This window comes from Abramis brama, assembly GCF_963993115.1.
Source record: "Abramis brama genome assembly, chromosome: 25".
Classification (NCBI taxonomy): Eukaryota; Metazoa; Chordata; class Actinopteri; order Cypriniformes; family Leuciscidae; genus Abramis; species Abramis brama.
This window is the reverse complement of record NC_139987.1, coordinates 7,476,581-7,500,826: the sequence shown is the minus strand read 5'-3', so window position 1 is coordinate 7,500,826 and position 24,246 is coordinate 7,476,581. Positions and strand designations below refer to the sequence as shown.

Here is a 24,246-nt window from a genome sequence, read left to right as displayed (position 1 = left end):
ACAACGTGAAAAAAAAAAAAAAAAAGAGCGTAAAGAGATGTAGGAATCTCTGAATATGTGTGAGTGCTTGTGTGTTTGTGTGTGCTGACTCACCACACAATTAGCTCTTTATAGGTTAGTGGGAGGCTTGATTTAATGAAAGGATTAGTTATGTTAGTGGTGAATACTGGACTGTATCAAGGGGGGTTGGACACAGACCAGCACTGAGGAGGGGGAGGTCTATTTATCTGAGACTGGCACTCAAATATGAACCCACTCAATTATTAAAACACTCCATCCACCCATCAATTCACTCACTCACCTATTTATACAATAAGTCATGCATTCATTCACTTACACCTTCATTCACTCACTGATTCACCCAATACACTCATTCACTTACTGATTCACTCATTATTTTACTCAAGGTCTAGTTAATGTAATCTCTTTTCTTTATTTTACTCACTTACTCACTCACACACACACAAATTCACTCACACACTCTCTCAGTCACACACTCACACACACTCTCTCTTACTCACTAACACACACACTCACTCAAATAAGTGCAGGGAAAAGGAGCTGAGACATTTTTATTGAGTTTAATTAGTCCCAGGTGTTGTATTTGTACATGACTGTTTGTGGCTATTGAGTGCACAAGACGCAACAGTTACAAGGCTGACTAATTCATTCAATCAATTATTCGTTCATTCTTACACTAACTGACTGATTCATTCAATCGCTTATTCCTTCATTCTTACACTAACTGACTGATTCACTCAATCACTTATTTGTTCACACTAACAATGTTTAACCTGTGCACAACCGCTGTCAGTATTATATATGATTATAATGGGTGGTATTGGCCTTGACACGTCCAGCCACTCTTATCTGGTGTAGGGTGCCATTCATAAACCTTTTCATTTATTCACTCACTCACTCACTCACTCGTATAATTGACAGACTTATTTACTCATTCACCCACCCTCTCTTTAAATTCTTTACTAATTTACACACTTAATTACACAATTATTCACTCTCAATTACTAATTTAATTATTCACTCATCATCACTCTTACATCAGGATTTCCTTTTTTGATATTGAACCTATTCGATATTGTATACAACAGCAAAGAGAAGTCAGTTGCTGTATAATTCAGCTGTATAATTCAACAACTGAATCTCTCTCTCACGGTGGTGACATAAGATGACAAATCTTTTCTTTCTCTTCGTCTCATTTAGGAGCTCACACGTGAGTGGTGCAAAAGACGCCTCACACCATGTTGTGCCGTTCCAGCTCACTCATACGGCGGCCAGGACGAGCACAGCACGAGTCTGCCAGCAATTCATTCTCCCCGCCGTGCCAATGACACACAACACCAGAGCCAAGACCACGGACCAAACACACGGCTGAACAGCTCTGAGGAAAGTTAGGAGGGGCTTGACAACCTCAAACAAATGAGAAAGGGACACTTCAATATTCCCTTCTGAAAAAGAGTGCTGTTGTTTTAATAGATGTGATTTGCCATCTTGCTAACAACAGCTTGTTCTTTAAATGTTGGCCTACTCTGTGGTCAAACTTTATCATCCCTGTTGGAAAGTCCAGCTGTGTTTTGGAACATGCTAACTGGTATAAGCTGGTCATTTACTGGTTGCCCAGCCAACATGTCCTAATAAACCAGCCTGAACTCCTTGAGCTAGTATGACCAATGTTGTTTGTTTGGTTGCTGGTCTCAGACGATCTACCAGCTCTTAGACCAACTAAACGCCAAATACCTTGTTCCAAAACACAGCAACCAGCTTATAAGCTGCTTTCCTAGCAGAAATAAATTAGACTTAAAGTCTGTTTTGTGTTTATATGTCTATGTGGTGTTTTTAATATGCTTTAAGACAAACCATGTGCAAATTCATAAGCCAACACCATTGCGGAGTATTTTCTCCTTAAAATTGCAGTGAACCAAAGACAGTCTCAAAAACACGGTTTGAAATCGCTGGTGTTTCTGACGTCACAAACTACCTTGTAACCAATCATGTCAACGTGTGATCGTCAACGAGTGGATCTCTGAGCTGGTGGGAGTGAGTGGAGGCGGGCTCATTTGCATATTCATAGAACCGTGTATAAATGAGGCAAGGGTGTAGAGTTACATTCAAGCTATTTTAAGGCATGAAAAAAAAAAAAAAAAAAAAATCAAGGAAATGTTCAAGAATGTAATTTCAGTGATTAAAGATTAGTTTTAAGGGATAAAATGACTGACTACAGGTGGCACTTTAAGTTTTACAAACGCCACTCCATGCACAACATTTTGCGACAATGCTGTTAATACCTTCCATTTCAGGTCACTATTGTCTTACAACTTCCTCAAAGATCTTAATCAGTGTAAAAGCTCTAGCATGTCTACGAGTATAGTCTGGTTTGAGAACCAAGCGCATTTACATTAGTTCAATTACTTTCACAAGCCTTCAACTGCAGAGTCAGCTGCAGTTATACTATCTGGCTGTGGTGTGCAGTCAGGAAATGGTGTGTTTTTTTTCCTCATTTTGCAATTTTCATTTTCACAGGCTTCTGCTGACCCTTGCGCCTGACTGCAGTAAGAGCCTTACACAGAGAGGACTTAAACACAGAGACATTTTGCATGCCTGTGTATTAAAACGTACAATTATTTGAATACACCACTTATTTGTTCCTGAAGTATAATTCATTGTAATATTTTTTGGGATACCTAAACTGTGCAAATATCACAATTTAGAAAAAAAAAAAAAAAAAAGCCTTGTTAAAACAATTAAATTCTTGATATTTTAACAAACCACTTAGCAAAGTCATGTGGTGCAACCACCATGTAAAAACATGCAGGAAATTACGTCATAGAGAGAGAACCTCATGATTGTGGGTGCATCTGAAATTGCATACTTCCCTATGTAGTAGGCAAACAAACTGTATGTGACAAAAGTGTTATGTCCAAATTCACAGTACTCATAAAAAAAAAAAAAAAAAGTAGGCAAAACGTTCCCGGATGAACTACTACTTCCATTCTGAAGTGTGCATAAGATGGACACTTTACTATCCCATGAGGCCACGGGAGAGGATTTTATGAATGGCAGTGAAGCGACACAACTGACGCTGGTAGGTCACATGATGATGATAACATGGCGAATGTATTACATTCATACTACACACATTCATACTATATAGAACATACTTTTTAAGTGGTCGCGAAGTACGCACTTATTCAAAATAAGTACCTACTCAAGTGAGTAAGCGATTTCGGACGCAGCCTCTGTCTCAGGATCAAAGTCTTTTAAAATATCAGATTTGTCCTTTTTATGACTAGGAAAAGTTAGTTCAAAAGGTGAACGCGTCATGTGGTTTGACCAAAAAGGAATTATATATATTAATTAATAATTCACAATATCTGTAAACATACTTTTTTACCTTAAAATATATTTAAAAGCTCTTTTGACTCTTTTTAATGACTTGGATGTATACACTCACAGGCTGTGTAAGGAAAAGGTGTTAAGACAAATACATTTTTACTTGATGGTTGTGCCAGATGACATTTTTATGAATCACTAAATTTTAACTTTTGAAAATGGTATAAAAACAGTTTCCCAATACCATATGAAACCAACATAAATAGAAATAGTACATTTCTAGGAACTTGACAGGTGTGACGTCCTTTTAAAATATTTTTTCTGAGCATCAACTACACCATCTGCACTACTTTTCTGGCATGACAGCCTAAAAATGGATTTTACTGCCAGACAGGGGATGTAAAGAGATAGACAGAGAAGGAAATAAAGAGAACCCCTCAACATCACTCTGTATGCAGCGACTTTGCTCTTAATTAAACTACTTCCTGTGTCCACAGGGCACGGGTGCCCGACATGGGCTTCCTGTTGGTCCCTCATTAAATTAGACAGCACCAGCTGCATGTCCATTTCCCTGTGTAAGTACAGCTCCCATCATCAAAGACAAGCCTGACGCACACACAAAAAAGGCAAGGAGGAACATAAAAGAGCTTCGCATTTTTCTTCATAAATGAATGATCTAAAATCCTGATCCACGACTTTCCTTTAAACTGTCAATGCTTATATAAATAATAGATGCTTCGGGTTGTGTAACCGAGCAATGCTGCGGAATCACAACGACTGGGATAAAATATTTTATTGGAAATCTATTCTACACCCAGCGCCTGTTGTTTTTGAAAGAAGCACATGCACCACTGAAAGAAGACATCAGCATTCCCTTGAGGGTTTGCAGAGATGTCTTTGAAGAGGAACTGTCTGAACCGGCTAATTTACCAAGGTGGGGTATCCAGATTGAGAAAAAGAGTCCACGGACGCACAAGTCAAGTCCTGGTGTTTCACTGCTGCATTAGAGGGAGGACACCAGAGAAAGCAATTCCAGGTGTTGCTCATGTTCCTTTCATGGAAAACAAGGGGGAAGAGAGGCCCCTGCTGAAAAACACAAGGTCACCAGCGCAAGGTATGTTTTGCATGCTGGGACCAGCATGGGATGCTGGTTGCTGGTGGACCAGATTTAAACAGCGTGGACCAACATGAATGTGTGATGGTTTATACCGGATTTAAAGGGGATGGAAAGAAGTTAATCGCGGAAAACCAGGGAATGTGTGAGCTTTAGAGAAACAGAGCAGAAGAGAGAGAGAGAGAGAAAGGCCTCTTTGATGTCCTTCTGGGCCTCAGGTGATTCTCATTCCCCTTAATTAAGTTGGATCTCTTCGTGCGACCCAGATCATACCTATCACATGGCCTGCTTTTAAAATCAACATAAAACAGTGTTCACAAGCCATTTTATGTCTGTTTGTGACACATTTCTCAGTGAAACAGGATGTTCGCTGATGAACATAGGTAAGGTGGGACTTGATTTTATCAGGAATTGATTCGATCGTATTTAGATTGGCTTGTGCCAATATTTAAACAGTGAAATAGCTAACACTTCATGTAGTATTTAAAGTGATATATTAGCTTGGCAACATGCTATTTCCAAACTACTAAAATCAATTTCAGGCGAGTCTCAGCATATTTATATTTCCTCCTAAGAGACCACATTTTCACTTGTAATTCTTATAATTAAAAATAGATCTAATTAACCTAGACTTTTACCCAGTATTTTTGTGTTATGATTTTTATAGTTATTAGAATGTGTCCACATTGCTGACAAGTTTACCTGTAGTAGCTTTTCCACATTTGTCTGCATAAAATAGACGCCAAAACAATCAAAACGTGTCATCAGAAAAGTGCTAAATAAATGTCACTGTTTCACTGATTTTGGCCCTCCAACGCTATTTCAGCTAAAACTGAAAATTATTTTTTTTGCTGTTTAAGCCAAATATTCAAGCCTGCCAAAATTCCAGTGCAACACTTATTAGTCACAAGTTAAAAGATTAAAATAAATTTTAATCAAGGATCTAATTTATACTGTTTTATGTGTGTTATGTATTTTTATACTTAGAGTATTGCTAGCTTAGCAACATGCTAATGCCAAACTCTATTGAAATGAACTGTGAGTCAAGTCTGTCCTGTGTGATATTAGGAAGTTTATGTAAATTTGTAAATATGATGACACGTGTGTTCAAGTCACTTTTGTCGGAGCAAGATGGCAATGTACCTTTTCTACAAAAAATACAGTAATAACTACTTCTACAAAATGGTTAATAAAAAAAAAATGTGCACCAGGCGTGAGTTTTTGCTTAATGTAATTTAAAATACTACTGTAATTGTACAATACTGTCGGATTTTGTTTATGCAACTTAAATGTAATTTACAGACACTAAATCCATTCATATTTTTTTCTCTTACATGCTCCCAAGTCCCAACTCGAGGTTCAAAGAAAATCCAGAGTTTCCCACTCATAATTACCACTTTATGGTGGCATTCATGTTCATTTAGCTTGAAAATACGATCTTTCAGACATGATCGCACCATTAGTTGGAGGAAAGCGGTTGGTGACGTCAGCGGAAAAGTCATTTTAAAGGAGAAGCAAGTTATAGTTTAAGATTATGAAGACAAACATTTTTATCTTTGGAAAAACATGCACTATTTAATCATTCACAATAACGCTTGGACATCAATTAGAAATGCAAATAGACTGAATTTTGATGTAATGCTAGCTTAAACACAGGTACGCCCCTTCATACACAACCACCATTCATACTCCTTCTGAAACCAACATACAACAAAACACATCTCAAATTATGTCAGCACTTTAAAAACACACCAGTCTCTCATTACGACAAAATATCTGCACCTCCTTCAACTTGAGGTTTCCGACATCCAGCAGCCTCTTAATTCAAAGCCACTTCATATTTACGGTCAACCTCAGCCAAAAAAAAAATAACAATACGCCTTCAGAACGCACAGAAAAGGAAAATTAGAGGACACTTGTCTTCATTCCATGCAGTCTTAGAAGGACAACATTTATGTCTGTCATTCAGACCTCCCTTCCAAACAAGCCACAAGAATTTTTATACCGTATATAATTAATTGTGATATACATAACCAATTTGTTTCGAACAGCAGATTTGATTGGGCGTATGGAAGAATGAATCCTAAAAAAGAAAAAAACTATTTTAATGTCTAGAATGAGTACTGACAGATCATGGTTTACCATGAAGCCACTAGCCACATGTTTCCCACATTTCAGCCACAATTGAAGGACACTTGTTCATAAAAATGTTCTCAACCCTGAAATCTTTATAAAACACAAATATGCTCTTGAACAGAGCAGCGGGAACAGAAAATCCTGCCTATTAGTCCAACAAGTGGCTCTTAATTCAGCCAGAAGAGAGATCCAGCAATGCATCAATCCAGCCTAGCACTATAAGAATCTGATCTGGAATTTACAATATAACACTGGCTGTGCTCACAGATACATATTGTGCACCTTATGCAAATGTTCAATGTATTGAATACTCGTATGGCCAAAATGTGCTGTATATTGGTGAATGAATGCAGCTAAAATCATTTTACCTACTTTCTTGAGTCACTATTTGATAGGATTGCAAAAAGTTAAGACCAACTTGGATTAATATGCAAATTAACCTTTCAGTACGCAAAGACATTTCTACACTAACTTGATCTACACTTGCAGAATTAAAGGGATAGTTCACTCAAAAATGAAAATTCTCTGCATTTTTTGTTGATACAATGGTAAATGGGGTCCAATGTTGTATGGTTCCAAACATTCTTCAAAATATCTTTGTTTATGTTCCACAAAAGAAAGAAAGTCAAAGTTTCAAAAAAGCATGAAGGTCAGTAAATGATGGCATAATTTACATTTTTGGGAGAACTATCACTAAATGAACTATTGCATATTGCTGAAAATAGTTAATGCACTGTGCAATTTCAAACACAGCCTAATTAATCACATGATATTGAATATATAAATGCTGAATCAAAAACTGCACAAAGACTTTCACATTAATAGACTGAATGCAAGCTAAAAATAATATTTAGTAGCAATGCAGTGCAACGCGTCAGCTTGATTTTTAATTTTCCTTCTCTTTAATAAAGCTTTGTGGCATGCCTCAATTGGTCAACTGCTTCTTTCAGCCCAAAACAGCAGGACCGCTCATTGCTATAGAGATCACATAATTGAGGACACCTAGTCACCATAGCAATCTCCTCAACAGGTTGGCAGGGCTATAGTGACAGCTTTTTAAGCATGAGACGGACACCAGATTCGTCTTCTGGAAGCAAGAGAGAAACCTACAACATACTGGCTTTGGGGCTCAAAGAATTGACCATGAAGAGCAAAAAGATTCCCAGTAATTGCAGATAAATATGATGGAGCATTCCATGAAATAATTTAACTTAAAGGGACAATTCACCCCAAAATTTTAATTCTGTCACTATTCGCTCACCTCATGTCCTTCCAAACCTGGACTTTTTTTTCTGAGGAACAACAAAGAAGATGTATGCTAAAGAATGTTTTTGTTCATTAAATGATCGGGGTCCAAAACATCATTGAATGGATCCCATTGCTATTGTATGAACAGAAAGTTGGGTGAACTGTCCTTTAAAAAGTGTGCAATTGCTGCGACACCAAATAGGACTGCAAAACTCTACCAGTTCTGCTTCAAACTCACGCTAGTGGACTCAGTCTTGTTTTGGTGGTGCCAGCGGTGCAGAAATCACACACTTTCACCTTCAGTCTCCATTTAGATTAGAAGATTTAGATAAGCCTTTGAATTTGCATGCCAGTATTGTCAGGGAATTAGCAGTGATTTGTTTCAGTGCCGCATAATGTATAATAAACACCTACAGACTGCTGCAAACACTCCAGATATTCCAAACCCAGGATAGCACAGGAAATTAATATTTATAAGCTTGTGTGTGTGTGTGTGTGAGTGTGTGAGTGTGTGAGTGTGAGAGAGAGAGAGAGAGAGAGAGAGAGAGAGAGAGAGAGAGAGAGAGAGAGAGAGAGAGAGAGAGAGAGAGAGAGAGAGAGAGAGAGAGAGAGAGAGAAAGCAGGCATTAGTGTGAGGAAATGTTTTTTAAATAATCAGAGAGCCAAAGTTTAATAAGACATTACTTTTAAAAAAAACTCACCGGTATGGGAAAATAAGCGGGGACTGAAATTAAAATGGAGTTTTGATTTAAAGCTGCCATTGAATGTTCAAATGAGTTTGATGTCTAGACGTGCAACAGCTCTCTATTAAGAATGAAATGACTATTTAACTAATGTTACATCCTATGCTTTGAGCAATACCCATCATTCTGTTAGTGCAGAGGAAGTAGATTCAGTTTGGCAGACGGCCCAACAGTTAAAAAGTAAAATGGTGTTTATCTGAAGGAATTCACTGTAAGTTTTGTGGATGTTTTAGTTTGCATTTCCTTTTTCAGATCAAATGACTGTTTGATCCTGATTTAACCTGCAACTGGAATGAGAAACGCCTTTGTGCTTCTAATTAGTGTATTAAAAATCATTGTTATTTTATCAATATGTGTGGCATAAATGGCACAGTAACATCACTTTCCTTGTACATACACTACAGTTCGAAAGTTTGAGGTCAGTGAGATTTTTTAAATCATTTTATTCAGCAAGAATGCATTAAATTGATCAAAAGTGACAGTAAAGACATAATTTACCAAAGCATTTCCTTTTCAAACAAATGCTGTTCTTGAACTTTTTCACCAAAGACCCTAGAAAAAAAAATGTAGCACGGTTTCCACGAAAATATTAAGCATGCAGCACAACTGTTTCAACATTGAAGATAATAAGAAATGTTTCTTGAGCATCAAATCAGCATATTAGAATGATTTCTGAAGGATCATGTGACACTGAAGACTGGAGTAATGATGCTGAAATTCAGCTTTGATCACAGGAATAAATTATGTTATGAAATATTTTAAAACAGTTATTTTAAATTGTAATAATATTTCACAATATTACCAAAATTCTAACATGCTTTATCACATACATGCAGCCTTGGTGAGCATTTAAGAGACTCCTTTCAAAAAATATTTTAAAAATCTTACCAACCCCAAACGTTTGAACAATAGTGTATTTTTCACTTAGATAAGTTTCTGAAGTGACCGTTCAAATCTTCCTTCTTACAGGACTCTGATAACTCCCCTGAACAAACTGACTCCTCTATATAAGTGCACATATTTGGAAGTCAGATTCTGTACATATAATGACTTTGAAGATACAGTTCATTTAACACACTATTGATCCTATAGTGGAACATGTTGACGCACTATATAGGGTAAGACGTCTCAATGGAGCCTGCCATTAAACAGCCTACAAAAAGGATTTACTGCAAAATTCAAACAGTAGGCTAAGACATTTATAAAACAGCTAACAAGTAAAATATAACATTATAACAAAATATTAAATGACCAACAAATACTGTAATTAATAAACTGAACAAAGTTTTAAAAAATGACTTTTTTATTGTGTTGACTTGTTTACAGCTATTACAAAAATAGGAAGATAGCCTACTGTAATTTTAGCTTTGGGGAATAGAATTAGATCCCTAATTTAGGATGCTTTAATAAACCAACTAGGTGTTTGAAACCAATATACAAAACCACTGTTAGAAAACCAATCATTTGTTTAATTGGACTTTATAGACTCGACTCTCCTATACAGATCTTGAGACAACTTCCTCATGTGATAACTAGCCCTAGCGTTTTCATAAACCGTTCAATAACTGTTCCAAACAGTAGTTAAGAATGACAGAAATTGTTATTATAAGGACCAGCAGCAATGCTTCTAGTCTGCATCTGTTGCTGAGTGTGATGAATATGGCTTACCAACACACCAGAGAAGATGAGCAGTCACTCACAGCGTGTCTCATTGACCAGAGTCCTCCAGAACAGCGCGCTGTGTGCTGGAACAGCGTGCGGTGGAGAGTGAGAGGAGAAGCGGCGAACCAGTGTGTGTGTGTGTTTCTCTCTCTCTCTCTCTCTCTCACTCTCTCTCTGCCGGCGAAACCGGATCCTCCGGTCCAGTCACACCCCACCCGAGCAGCCCAGAGCTGCTCCCGCCTCCAGCGCGCGCATAAAGGGTGCGTTGTGTTACCTGCAGCCGAGTCCGACACACTCCTGACGCCCCGCACGCTTCTCTCAGTCTCTGGGAGGAGAAACTTATTTATCTGCAGCATTTATTACGTCGAACGACAGTTTCTTCTCTTAAGCTCCATCAGTATATTAATTTCTGCCCTGCACTCTTTTAATGTCCCTGTTTGGTAAAAGCAAATAGCCCACGCGCAATTTAAGCCAAATCACACGCGCGAGAGCGCTGCTGTACTGAATATCAGACGTCACTCACAACCTTGCAGATATTAACTATATTTGATGTTTTTATAGAACATTTCTATAAAAATAAGTAACCTACTATAGCCTGATTAAATTATAAAATGGACGAATTAGTTGGTATTTCTCTTCTATAAAATCGAAAAGCTCAAAAGCGTCAATCTTTGCATGTCTCCAAGCAAGAAAGCCGGATTTATAGAGATTAATATCTTACCCTCATGTGCTTTTTCTCTCTTTTTTTAGTTTTCAGCTCTTTGTTAACTCTTCTTTTCTCATTTGTATTCTTATGACATTGAACATATTGTTAATGTCATAAACACGTCAACATGTTTTGCAAGAAAAAAGAAAAGGAAAAACAGCTGGACTGGAGCAGCGTAAATGAGTGGAGCGGATTTACGCACTTTGCTAAAGGTGCCGAATTTACATGGTGGAAATCCAATCATTTCTATAGGAATCCATCCGATTGGAAATTTTGCGTGAGGGTGAAAGATTCCCGAACACAGGTCCAGGGGACCCACAGCTCTGCACAGTTTGTCTCCCTCATTTAACACACCTGATTCAGATCATCAGCTCGTTAGGAAAGAGCTCTATACTGAACTGGGTGTGTCAGATAAAGGAGACATATTAAATGTGCAGAGCTGTGGGTCCCCAGGATTGAAAACCATAATTACAATGCAGCTTCTTCTTCTTTTGCCTGCAAATTTTACTGACATTTCGCAAATCTGACCATACCTTAAAGGGATACTTCACCAAATAATGGAAAATTCTCTCATAATTTACTCACCCAGACAACATCAGCTTCACAGTACTGACAGTTAACCGGAAGTGACGTTTAAAACATTAGCATTTTTTCTCACACAGACCTTTTAAAAGACACTATTGATTCATCTACTGTGGTCGAATGGGTCACTGTGGTTTTTGAAGAGTCAACTTTGAGGGACCCATCCACTTGCATTATATGAACTCGCAGAGATGGAATAGGCCTGTTTTTCTAAAAGTTTCCATTTGTTTTTCACAGGAGAAAGAAAGTCACAGGCTACATCTTGGACGGGATAAGGCTGAGTAAATGTGAGAGAATTTTCCATTTTTGGGTGGAGTATATCCCTAGAGTTTGGAAATAATGAATAGGATGCCCCAAAATGATTCCGTTATTATTTATTAAATTATTCAAGCGTCCTTGTTTTATAACTTACTAAAAAAAAAAAAACAGAGTTCTACACAGTTACAGATTCACTGAGTTCGGGTCTCTGGACTGGTCTGTATGCACCCCATTCATACTGGGTAACAGTTGAAGCTATTCATCCCATACTGTTGAGGTCTATTTTAGGGTTTTACCCTGTTTGGATCAAGTTCGATGGTAGTGCTTTCTTGGACTAAACTAAACTGTAGTCTATATTCTCTAAAGCAAATAGTTTGCAGTAAAATTTGTATGACCTTGTAAATGCTACACTGATTAAACTGGAAACAATGTGTAGAACAGCAATGAAAAGTTTGTGCATTTGCTTTTTCTCTAGCTAAACAGCGCCTCCTACTGGCCAGCAAAAGTGACACAGCAGGACACTTTGGAGCAAAACAACACAACGCAACAATGATTAAAAATCATTTAAATGTTGCTCAGTGTGAGGCAAAAGTCCCCCGTTTAGTGATAAACTAAACAAAAGATAAACCAAATTTGCCATAATCCTTAAACACTTTCATCCTTAAACTTCTACATGCCATCCATAAACTTTTAAGATAGATGTACTGAGATATACTGATGGGAGCTTCTGCCCTTTCAGTTTGAACATTACTTGATTGACATTTTTGTCACACACCAAATATACCACCAACAAACAACATAAGCTATATATTGCATAAAATGCTCAATAGGGTGTACAAATCAACGGCACAAAGCATTTCACATTCTTGAGAAAGGGAACTCCGACTGAAGCTGAATAAAATGTTGACAGGCTGTAAAGGATTTCAAAGGTCGACCACAGAATTGGCTAATGTGTGTTACTGATCTCCAGCCAGTGTGTTTGCTACAAAATGTGAGATATGGGAGCTGTGGCATTTTCAGAGGGGGACACTGGTTACATCATTCATTCAGTTAGTAACTTAGTAACAAGCATGCTTACACACAGAGGAGCACAGCACAGTTTAGCCTGAATGAAACTTACAGGTTTGGACCCCATTGACTTTTATTTTATGGGTAAAAAACACTGAGCCTTTTAAAAACATCTTCTTTGTTTTCAATGGCGAAAAAATTATTTAACACGAAACACCTAGATAGATAGATAGATAGATAGATAGATAGATAGATAGATAGATATACAGACAGATAGAAAAACATACAGATAGACTATCTATCTATCTATCTATCATCTGTCTATCTATCTATCTATCTATCTATCTGTCTATTTGTCTCTGTCGTTCTATCTATCTATCTTTTTGTCATCGTTTTAAAGGCTAAAAAGTTGAAAAGTCAGACAGATAGATAGATAAATAGAAAAACAGACAGATAGACAAACTTATCTGTCTGTTTTTCTATATATCTATCAGTCTGTCTGTCTGTCTATCTATCTATCTATCTATCTATCTATCTATCTATCTATCTGTCTGTCTGTCTGTCTGTCGGTCTGTCTGTCGGTCTGTCTATCTTGGCTATCTGACTGTTCAAATTTTTAACCTTTAAAACATCCAAATTCGTGTTAAATTATAAATGCCATCGTTTCAGTACTTCATAAAGCCAGTGCCACAGTTCTTGGGTCCCGTGCATATCCATATGTGTTCAAGGATTTGGGAAGTCAAGAAGTCACTTCCTTCAGACTGCATCCTGTGCAGAGGATCACGTTCATGTTGCAGAGGCGGAGTTTAGGGTCAAAGTTTTTCACAGAATTCGCATTGTTGCTCCTTAAAAAATGCTGCGTTAGCCGTTAGCAACATCGTTCCAGCAACAAAACTGGTAATTATTATTATTATTATTTGCACGGTAACTTTTCTCTCATTTTGAACTGTGCCCGAATTAAATAGTCTGTCTGAATAATCTGAAAAATTTAAATGACACTGTCGCCTTCAGCTGAAATCAAAAATTAAAATGACCAGATAAGTCCAATGTCTTACATTTAATTGTTGTCACTCGTAAACAGTGCACGTGTAAAATTCGTTGACTTTAAATGTTCAAATGTCACAGGAAATCACGAGTTAAGCTCAAGTCACGGATGAAAAGTGAGTGTTTTATGATGCATGTCGGCTCTGCCGCTTAATAGACAGAAAAATACTGTCATTTTATTTAGTCAGAAATACTGCACTTTTGTTATAAATTGTTTTGAAATGTCTCTTAAAATAAGACATCTGACTGTTGAAGATTTCTGTAGATGTGGCATGCAAAACCTTTCTTCAAACTTAAGATTTGAATACTGAAACGCCATTTAAAGTGGCGATAACATAACGTTAGGCTATTGAACTACTGCTATTTATGCATAGAATATAGTCTGTTTTAGATCTGATTACCTACGTGTGTTTGCCTCTTAATTTTTTTTTTAATTCAGTCATCCAAACTAATTTCAGAATCATCAAAATTGTATGTAATTGCTAGCAACATACAATGAAACCAATATCTAAAATTTATGATTGATTATATTAGCTTTTTCTGCATGTTACCATTCACAATTTGCTATTTCATTCATTGCTTTATATTTAGAACTGTTTTAATATTGCTTAAAATTGCGCCTGGAATGGACATGACAACAATTAGCCCAGCTAGTAGGCTATAGTGTTTTGTTGTTGTTGTTGTTTTGTATAGTGTATGTTTTTAGTATAGTGTTAGTTATGTTATTAGAAACACTTTATACAGTTGGCTTAACTTATAAAAAGCGAGGAAACCAGTTGCTTTAAAATGATTAGAAGTAATAAACTTTATGCGTAATTGAAAAAAATAAGTCATGTGAACTTGACAATTTCACATAACCTTTTTTTTTTTTCAATTACACATGAAGTGTATTTACTTAATAATTTTAAGGCAATGTTTCCTCACTGTTTTAAGGTAAGTCAACTGATACATTTTTAATACGAATTTATAAAAAAAAAAAAAAAATTAACAAGATTGTGCCTACATTAAAGGGGACCTATTATGCCCCTTTTCACAAGATGTAAAATAAGTCTCTGATGTCCCCAGAGTGTGTATGTGAAGATTTAGCTCAAAATACCCAATAGAATTTTATTTACAGCATGTTTAAATCATCATTTTTTGGGTCTGTGAAAAACGCACTGTTTTAGTGCTTCTCCTTTAATGCTAATGAGCTGCTGGTTCACGGCACAGGGGGCGGAGCCTAAGCAGCCGCGATCAGAGCCAGAACAGGGAAGATGATAATAATAAAACAGACAGTCACAGTAATGGGCTGTCAGAGAATATATGCTGTATGGAGTTGGAACAGGTATAGTTTAGTTTAATTACGATTATATCCTATTTGGCATTGCTTGTATACACTATTAATGCAAGCCTGCTGTAGGACTCCGTCTGACGATCTGAATTGTCTGAATGATGACACAAAATATACTGATGAGTTTAATAAAGTTTACTGTATGTCACACAAAAGATGAAGCATCAGTTTTTCTTCAGAAAATCACTGTTAGAGCTGAGTAAACAGTATAAGAAGTGCATAAGTAACTTACATAAATTTCTGTAGAGTTGAGGGAGCATTTTCTTTGAAAACAAAATGAATCCACCTCGTCTTCAGTGGCTGGCAGATTTCAAGAGTACATAGAGAGAGCTATGTGAATGAATACATCCAGCTACAACACCTTCAACGCTTGGGAGATGCTTCGACGCTTCTCGTGAGTGCATTGCTGCAGCAATGGCTGATGTGTACAACTCGCAGTGAACTCGATCAGGGCGGGTCTAAGTTATAACGGCAGTGTCAGTCAACACTCGGGGGCGGGGCCTGTGGCTTTAGTGATGTCACTAAAGCCACATTCTGAAAACAGGTCGTTTGGAGAGACTGCTTATGATTTATGGGGATTAAAAAAAAGGAGTGAGTGGATTTTTATCACTGTAGGGTGGTTGTGTACACACACTGCCAACACACATTTATGTCCAAACACCATACAAAAGTGAATTTTGCATAATAGGTCCCCTTTAACTGACTTTAAAATAATTACTTGAGTAAAAGTGAGACAACTAGCCTTGGTCTCACCTACATTTGGTTCAAGCCGTCTTCATGATGACATTTCTTTACAATTTAAAACAATCACAAATCTAAATATTGAATATATAAATCCGATTCATTCATTCTGATGCTCAAGGTGCTGTTCCGTTTGTGTAGCATTCAACTCATGTGACCCCTGAGGAAAATGTCCCGTTATTTGAAGCATTTCACAGCGGTGGGCGATGAGCAAAGCACCGCCGGACAGTGGCATGAAGAGGAACCACACGATGCCAGTGAAGACATCGAGCTCGCCACAGGGCAGCACTTGGATCAGGTCAGCTTCAGGGACTCCCTACGCCGCCTCTACAGAACAGAGAGGTTTCAGGTAAACGATCACACTCTTGATATATATATATATATGAATATTTATATGTATATAGATATCTTTTTTTTTTTTACATCAATGAACGTAACTTTGGACTGTTATTTTGTTGATTAGATTGTTGTTGTGTGCTTGGTCGTCTTGGATGCCATTTTCGTTCTATGCGAGCTGCTTATTGACTTGTCTATCATTCAAGCAGATCATCACAGAATCGCCCCGCAGGTGAGTGCACTTCAGAAGCCCAGTCAGCACTAAATATGGATGGTAATGTGTCATGTGTGTCAACAGAAATATGAGATGTCAGCAATTATTCTCTAATTATCCACTATCCAATTTATTGCTATCATCATTCAAGGTATTTCACTATCTCAGCCTCGCCCTTCTCACATTCTTCATGGTGGAGCTGTGTGGAAAAATCTTTGCCTATCGCCTAGAATTCCTCCACCATAAGTTTGAGGTGTTTGATGGGATTGTGGTGGTGGTATCCTTTATCCTGGATATTGTATATATCACGAAGGAAGATGCATTTGATGCCATGGGGCTTCTGATCTTGCTTAGGCTGTGGAGAGTGGCCAGGATCATTAATGGTATGGGAATGATTTTTACCCAGCAATAGAGTACAACAATAATCACTCACTTTTCAGGTACCCTGGATCTGAATGTGTTTTTCCCATTCATTTTCTTTTTAGGGTACTTAAAGTACTTACATTCTTTAATAAGGAAATTAATCTTAACCTTATTAATTAATAAAATAAATATATAAAACTTTTGATGTTTCGTCATAAATGTTTCGGTATGATTAACTTACCAAACTGCTGGTATCAGTGATTATTGTTTCCATGATGCTCACATTATGAGCCTTGGGGTTCACCAAGGTTCTGTACTTGGGCCATTTTACTTAAGTAATTGATTATATGTTTATGTACATTTTCACAAAAAAAAATCTCTACAGACAGAATGTATAGGTTGTTATACTTCTGGAACCCACTGTTGCACTCTAGTATCTTACTTTTTTTTGTGTGTCTTTTCTTACTTGTTTGCTCTCTTATAGGTATCTTGCTGTCGGTGAAAAATCGTGCCCATCACAGAGTTCAGAAACTAAAGGAGATCAATGGAAACCTTGTTCATCAAGTCAATGAACTTCAAGAGCGGAACACAAAAATGGTGAGTAGCTCTTCTTTAACATTAGTAATGATTAATTGTATTAATTATTAAATTAATTAATTTAATCTTTCAACAGGACGAAGAAAATGCCAGGCTTCGTGTGCTCTTAAAACAGCACAACATTGAGTTTTGAAGCACCAGGGTTATTCATTAAACGCATCACAACATGAGAATGTGCTTCAGACTAATCATGTCTATTCATTCCCCATGAAATGTGAAGAAGGTCATGTTACAGTGATGTTTATTGTCATTCGATCTCCGTCCCCTGGCAGATCTTTAGCGGCACAAATAAGGGTAGATGGTAAAGCCAGTGACCCATGTAGGTCAAATAAAAAAATAAAAAACAAACAAAGGAAATATATAAACTGCACAAGGTATATACTGGAAATTTAAACTCAATAGATTGATTGATTTTTTTCCTCTGAATGACTATTTTCCAAAATATCATAACCAATATTGCTGTTTTATCTATGAACTGCACTTTCTCTTAACGTTTTTCTCATTCTAATTGTCAATGTGTTTGAGCAACTGAAAGCTATGCAATAAATACAGTTTTGTAAAAAAGAAAAGAAAAATTAAATATTGATTGACCAACATATCTACCTGGTTGATGAAATGGCTTATTAACAGTAGTGGTAGTTCACTAATGTAACAGTTCAAACTGTTAAATATTGTAAATATGAATGTTCATTTCACTGTGCGAATATATAATATATATATATATATATATATAATATGTGTTTGTGTACTGATACCTATGTATTATATATAGTCTCAGATCAGTACACTGGTATGAAAGTATTCTTTATTTGTTTTTAAATATGAATCAGCACATTATATACAACATGACTTGACAATATACACCATATACAACCTTTTTCTGAAAAAAAGAAAATGAAAAAAAGACCTGAGAATGGACACAGAAATAAGTGGTCTTCCTTGCTGTTGCCAAAAGAGATTCAGAAATATTCCATTATACAAATGGAAAGAAAAAGTCAAAGGGCAGTTTAGCGTCAATTGTAGGAGGAACTTTGAATCCTGGACTGGCAGATGCAGACACATCAATAAAACGCACAGAGCTTGTGACAGACAGAAGACCGCTGGCACTGGTAAGGAGGGCCTAAACAAAAAAGGTTACAATGTTAACTTTATATCTGTGGCCAGTTGCATAAACTGCTTAGACTAGTCTTACAATTTAGTCTCCCCTCAACATAAAAAGTTAGGTCATTTGAATCCAAGAGATATGACTGATTACCCCTTGGTTAACTGCTAGTTGGTCAGACTAGTTCTTAAGACACATTCCTAACATAGTGGCTGTTTGTGCAACTGGCCCCTGATTTCACATATAATCTCTAATGGTTTTAATAAAGACCTAAAAAATGAGCTTGTGTTTTAATAAATAAAAATTTTACATAATGGCTAAAAGTCATGAAAAATGTTCTGGGATGTTAACTTACCAAACTGCTGGTGTTAGTAATGATTGTTTCCATGACGCTCACAATCTGAGCCTGGGGGTTCACCAAGGTTCCGTACTTGGTCCATTTTACTTCAAGATGATGAGACAGTGGTATGCTGCAAGCTTGTGTGCCCTTAGTAAACCATAAAGTGACGCAAGACATTCGTTAAAAGAATAAACAGTGCTTACAAATCAGCTTTGCATCATCATGGTCACTGCCAGCCATGTTTACATGTCAACATTTCCCCTAACTTAGACACTTCTCTTTAAAGAAATTCCAAACTTCAGCATGAGTTCTCCACTCCACACACAGAGAAAATGACAAGTATGCTGTTTACCGTTGTTATTGTTTGGTTTTGTATTGGCACCCAGTCCAAGGGGTTCTGAGGCAAGGAATTCCCAAACGAGGCCACATGATCGGGGAAGCTCTGTCCTTTTAGCGTCCATAAAATGACTTCAGATACCAGAGAACAATTAACTCCATCAGACAGCCTAAGGAAGGGAGGACATGAATGCACATTTAATAGTAATGGTGATTAATATTACATAATTGGTTGTTGGAAAATGCTTGTCCAATTCATCAAAACACAAATCATTATTCAATAATCATTATTATTATTATTACAATAGCTTCTTACTTCAGAGTGCAGCCTGATACCATGTCAATCCCAAACATGACAGGGGAGCGCTGAGACGAGCCAAGCAAGCAATCCTGATTTCCAGAGTTTTGGAGGATAGTGAGTGATCCTTTTGGGTCAGTGGACTGAACTATCCCAGTAAAACAGGGGTCAAGGACTGTGCCACAACGGTGGATGTTTGGATACATGACAGGCTTTGCATTTATTTATTAAAATCTATTATGGAAAAAAAAACACTGGCACACTTTTGAAATAATTGTAATAATAATAATTTTAAATTTCATTTTCACTGAATTAACATGATGTCATATTTTCAGAAACATTAATACACAATATTAATAATGATTGTTTGAAATTATAAATGTATATAATAAATAAATTTCTGTAAGAAGTAAGACATCTGCCCAAACAGTTTCCATTAAAGGATATTCGGCTGTTCTTGTTCCGGCCACAAGGGGCCGTCCCACCACATAGCCAGGATTGCCACTGAAACGTAACCCCGCTGTGTTGGAGATCTCCTATCAAAGAATGTATACAAAACTATTACTTCATTCTTGATAAGTTAAGATCCAAGAAGTTTCAAGAAAATATTGAAAGGGTAGAATTAAGTACCTGCATGAATGTAATATGAAACTCTTGCTGAATGGGCACCGTGACGCTTTTAATGGCTCCCAGCAAAAACGATGCCAACACATTCAGGATTTCCCCAGCTTCACTGTACCTGAAAGTGTATTTCACCTGACAGAATAGTCATGACCTTATTAAACAGTTTACGAATCCTGACACATTTCAGATTTCTGATATACTAGTAATAGGTGCATTATGTGCACACCTCCTGAACAACATTGTTGCAGATGTCACCAGACTCCAGGAGCAAAGGAAAATAGACGGCACTGTCAGCTGGGTCCACTGGCGTCCGCGTGCCCTCCAAAGACTGCAGGGTAATGGCTGCCACTTCCACACCAATGACCTCAGGTAACAAACAAAATGTATGTAAAGATACATGAAGATGCGAATAATTCATCATGTGAAATTCCAAACACTTACTTGAGATTCCTGTTTTTTCCCCTAGAGAAAACAAACAGAGGTTGTTATATGACATAGTAACATCAGAATGGTCAATAAAGCCCCCTTTAAAGACCAAGGAACTCACAGAACGGATGTTGAAATGAATATAAGTCCTCAAGGCCAGAGCTTCAAGTGTTGCACAGTCACGCGCCAAATCAAAGCTCCTCATACATCTGCTTGTCTGATCCTTCAGAAAACCTGTAAAATAACAGGCAAATCTGTTCAGCAAAAGATAAGAAGATCTAATCTGGTGCAAGTGGTTCAACCCCAACATATGAACAAATATATGTACAAACCTCTAAACCTATGTATTACACTTTGACATGTGAACTGTGCCACACTGTTGCTGCTACAGATATGAATAGCTATGTTTCCATCCACCTGTTTTATGCAAATTTTGGGATATTGCATAAAAACATTGGATGGAAACATAAATTCTGAAAATGTGCATTAAAAAACGTACGCACTCAATTGAGGCACATCATTTTTTTATCCAGTAAGAATAGAATACATACGCATAAACTACAATGGAAACACATTTACCAAATAAATCCATCAATGCACACACAAAAAAAAGTCACGTGGCTTTGCCATAAGAGATCATGTGAGATAGAATAACAGGACTAGACAGCATCTCAAATGTTGGATTGATCGATGTGAAATTCCTGAGCCAAAGTCTATCTTTAAAATTATATGGTATAATGACCTCCCAGAAGTGTCTTGCACGATTGCGTTCCCAAACACCAGGCATCCGAACGCAAGATAACATGAGTGTTTATAGCGCTTCGTCTCTGAGACGCAAGTCATTTATGATGCAGGATAAAAGAGCCACAGTGGCTTTCCCCGATTGCAGCAACTTCCATTTTTATTACAGATATTTTGCACCAGTTTCCCAAGAAGTGACGATTTCATCCTCTTGAACACATGGGATGGAAATGCTGCTTTATGCGCAAATGTTTTATGCAATATTCCAAGTTAAATTCTCAACTTTGGATGGAAACATAGCTAATATTACCTCAAACCATGCAGCTTGCTGTTCTTGCTATTAAAATGGATGAAAAAATCCCTTATGGACACGCAGCACTAACATTTTCTAAAATATTTGTTCTGTCTACCTGCAGGGTTTGCGTCTGAGCAGTGAGCCGTGCCCGCGGCGGCAGGAAGGGTGAAAAACGTCTGCTCCCCCTCCGCATTCACTGTGTGAATGACATCACCATACTGAGGGCAGAACAGAGACACGAGGACTGCTTAAACACTGTAACAAGAGTGATCAATTCAAGAGAACATTAATACAAGCTGTCATGTTAAATGGGGAAAGGACACAGTAATCCGATTCTTTTAAAGTCACGCATTCCACTTCTGCAGAAAAACAACCATCCTGACATTTTAAAAATCAATATGAAAACATTGGCAGAGAGGGTGAAACTGTATATCAGTGCAGACACTGATCGGTTATAATCACATTAAATCTATTCCAGCGCTGTTTCCTACATGTAACCTGATGCTAATGTAAGTGTCATCCAGATTACAACTGGACATGACACACTCACAGAAGAAAGAAAGCCATACAGGACTAACGACAAATATCCCATTTACAAATATTCAAAAAGTTTACCTGGTATCCTGATGAATTTCCCACATCAGGACTTTGAAGTGCACTGGTCAAGCTCTGACGGCCAAAGAAGAATCCCAAAGATCGGCCAAAAAGGGAGTCAAAATTCTCCTCGGTGGGAACTTCTGGTGTCGCAAACGTCAAGCCTTCTTCATCTTAGAAGGAACCGAGGGAGAAATTTAAACTGATTGAAAACATTTGCTTGTTAAAACCATTCACAGCTTACAAGTCCACTTTAAAATGTTTTAAATCCATTATTGCTTAATAGACTATAGGTGTATTAGAGCTTAGGAATGAAGAATGAACTGTAAAGATTTCCCAGATTGCCGTACAGTTAGCGGTCTGAATGCAGAAGACGTCAGGGTTGAGCTGTCGCTGGACAGTGGACTGAACTCGGGATAAACCCTCTGGTGTAGAGCTCAGGGAATAGACCACGGACTCCCGGTTGCACAGTCTGGGATCGTTACTGTAAGGACCATAGAAGGATTGATTTTTTCATAGAATAATTATTTAATTACTGTCAAGAACAAAATACAAAAACAAACACAAAATCAAGTCACACGGTAATAAATGCCCCATCATAAATATTTGATTGCAATATGATCACAAAAATGCTAGTCCTAATTAATCCCAAATCGTCATATAATGCAATGAACATTGAATTTAAATGACGAATTAGATTATAACTTACTACTCAGAATATGTTTTTATAAAAAGTTATTTTTAAATATGGTACTTGGTATTTGGACGGACGGACGGACGGACGGACAGACAGACAGACAAATAGATAGATAGATAGATAGATAGATAGATAGATAGATGAAGACAGAGAGACAAATAGATAGATAGATATTCGATATGATATTCTACATCCCTTAATCCTGCCCAATACCTAAACTTAACAAGTACCTTACTAACTATTAATAAGCAGTAATTAGGGGTTTATTGAGGCAAAAGTCGTAGTTAATAGTTAGTGAGAATTGGACCCTCATCTAAATAGTGAGCGGATATGTGAAAAGGGATAATGTGATCTACTGTTCCGGTGTGTTGACCTGACAGTGTGCGGAGAGCAGCGAGTGAAGAGAGCCAGCTCCTCCGCGCAGTCCGGGTCACAGCAGCAGCTGATGTCGCACTGCTCGCGCTGCACGTTACACGGGCACATCTGCACGACTGCGGGAACACACACCGAGTTAGGCTGAAACGAGGAAACAAGCACACTGTTTCGGTCAGATTACTCGGGCTTCACACCCCTACCGTCGGTGAGCGGGGCAGGGAGGACACCGGACAGGAGCAGAGGCGGTGCTGACGCGGCGGCTCGCGGGGACTCGGGCGTCGCGTCGGGGATGACGCTCTCCGGGCTCTCGGTCTGCTCCGGTAATGCGGTCACGGATTCGGGCGTCCAGGCTGTTGAAGGAGGGACATCAGACGGAGCAGAACTGACTCCCAGCTCCGTGAAATTAAGCGATTCATCTCGATCGGAAGACGTGTCGTTTGTGTCTCTGAGTGCAACATAAATGTTTCCAGTAGTGTTCGTGTCTTCAATACAGAACGCGGTTTCTAAATATGTCAAAATAATAAGACAGCACAACGCCGCCATGCTTGGTTACAACGCGTTGTGTCACTGGTATCTAGGAAGTGAAATGCATTGTGGGATTGCAAAACTGCAGATCCCATTAAAATCCACACAAAGCAATTCCCGTGGCTCATCTATATATAACAGTAAAATATAATTGAATAAATGAATAGGTCAAACTGTCTACCTGGTTATAACAATTCAGAAATGCCATACTCTTTTGATTATTAATTATGCGAAGCGTGATCCAAGATATTGTCAAGTCTATGAATAGTTTTGTTTAGGGATGTAATATTTGGCTACAAGAAAAATAAACCAGTTTCTATCTCTAGTGATTTATTTTTGTTTTCGCAACCACTACAGATTGAACTTTTTTTTTTTATTATTAATGCCATATACTTAGATATAATAATTTTTTATTATTACATTATATAATATGGTTTATTGATATAATACGTTTTTTATTTGT

General features: G+C 37.6%; 3 protein-coding genes across 5 annotated transcripts in view; 1 reads left to right on the top strand and 2 right to left on the bottom strand.

The window, feature by feature from the left end:
• csgalnact1a (chondroitin sulfate N-acetylgalactosaminyltransferase 1a) overlaps positions 1 to 10,398 on the bottom strand; it is a 35,980-nt gene extending 25,582 nt beyond the window's left edge. The window contains exon 1 of the mRNA XM_084105228.1: positions 10,258 to 10,398. The gene's annotated coding sequence lies outside the window, so the exon portion shown is untranslated. The remainder of the gene's footprint in view (positions 1 to 10,257) is intronic.
• Positions 10,399 to 13,565: 3,167 nt separating this feature from the next.
• On the top strand, positions 13,566 to 18,028 carry hvcn1 (hydrogen voltage-gated channel 1). Of its 3 annotated transcripts, XM_084104739.1 has the most exons (7): positions 13,578 to 13,702; positions 13,931 to 13,965; positions 16,062 to 16,269; positions 16,384 to 16,488; positions 16,622 to 16,853; positions 17,318 to 17,430; positions 17,507 to 18,028. In XM_084104739.1, exons 3-7 carry the CDS (start codon positions 16,090 to 16,092, stop codon positions 17,561 to 17,563), a joined length of 687 nt encoding a protein of 228 aa, XP_083960865.1. In that variant the 5' UTR covers positions 13,578 to 13,702; positions 13,931 to 13,965; positions 16,062 to 16,089; the 3' UTR covers positions 17,564 to 18,028. The 3 variants fall into 3 exon arrangements, with proteins under 3 accessions (XP_083960863.1, XP_083960864.1, XP_083960865.1); XM_084104737.1 differs by lacking the exon at positions 13,931 to 13,965 and having other exon boundaries at positions 13,566 to 13,702; XM_084104738.1 differs by lacking the exon at positions 13,931 to 13,965 and having other exon boundaries at positions 13,567 to 13,702; positions 16,042 to 16,269.
• A 187-nt stretch (positions 18,029 to 18,215) lies between these two features.
• Positions 18,216 to 23,911, bottom strand: tctn1 (tectonic family member 1). Its single transcript, XM_084104693.1, has 14 exons — positions 23,459 to 23,911; positions 23,257 to 23,374; positions 22,537 to 22,670; positions 22,208 to 22,359; positions 21,708 to 21,810; positions 20,678 to 20,790; positions 20,572 to 20,592; positions 20,357 to 20,494; positions 20,137 to 20,262; positions 19,954 to 20,042; positions 19,525 to 19,662; positions 19,225 to 19,378; positions 18,888 to 19,019; positions 18,216 to 18,550 (listed from the first exon to the last, which is right to left on the bottom strand). Exons 1-14 carry the CDS (start codon positions 23,799 to 23,801, stop codon positions 18,404 to 18,406), a joined length of 1,908 nt encoding a protein of 635 aa, XP_083960819.1. The 5' UTR covers positions 23,802 to 23,911; the 3' UTR covers positions 18,216 to 18,403.
• Between the last annotated feature and the right edge of the window lie 335 nt (positions 23,912 to 24,246).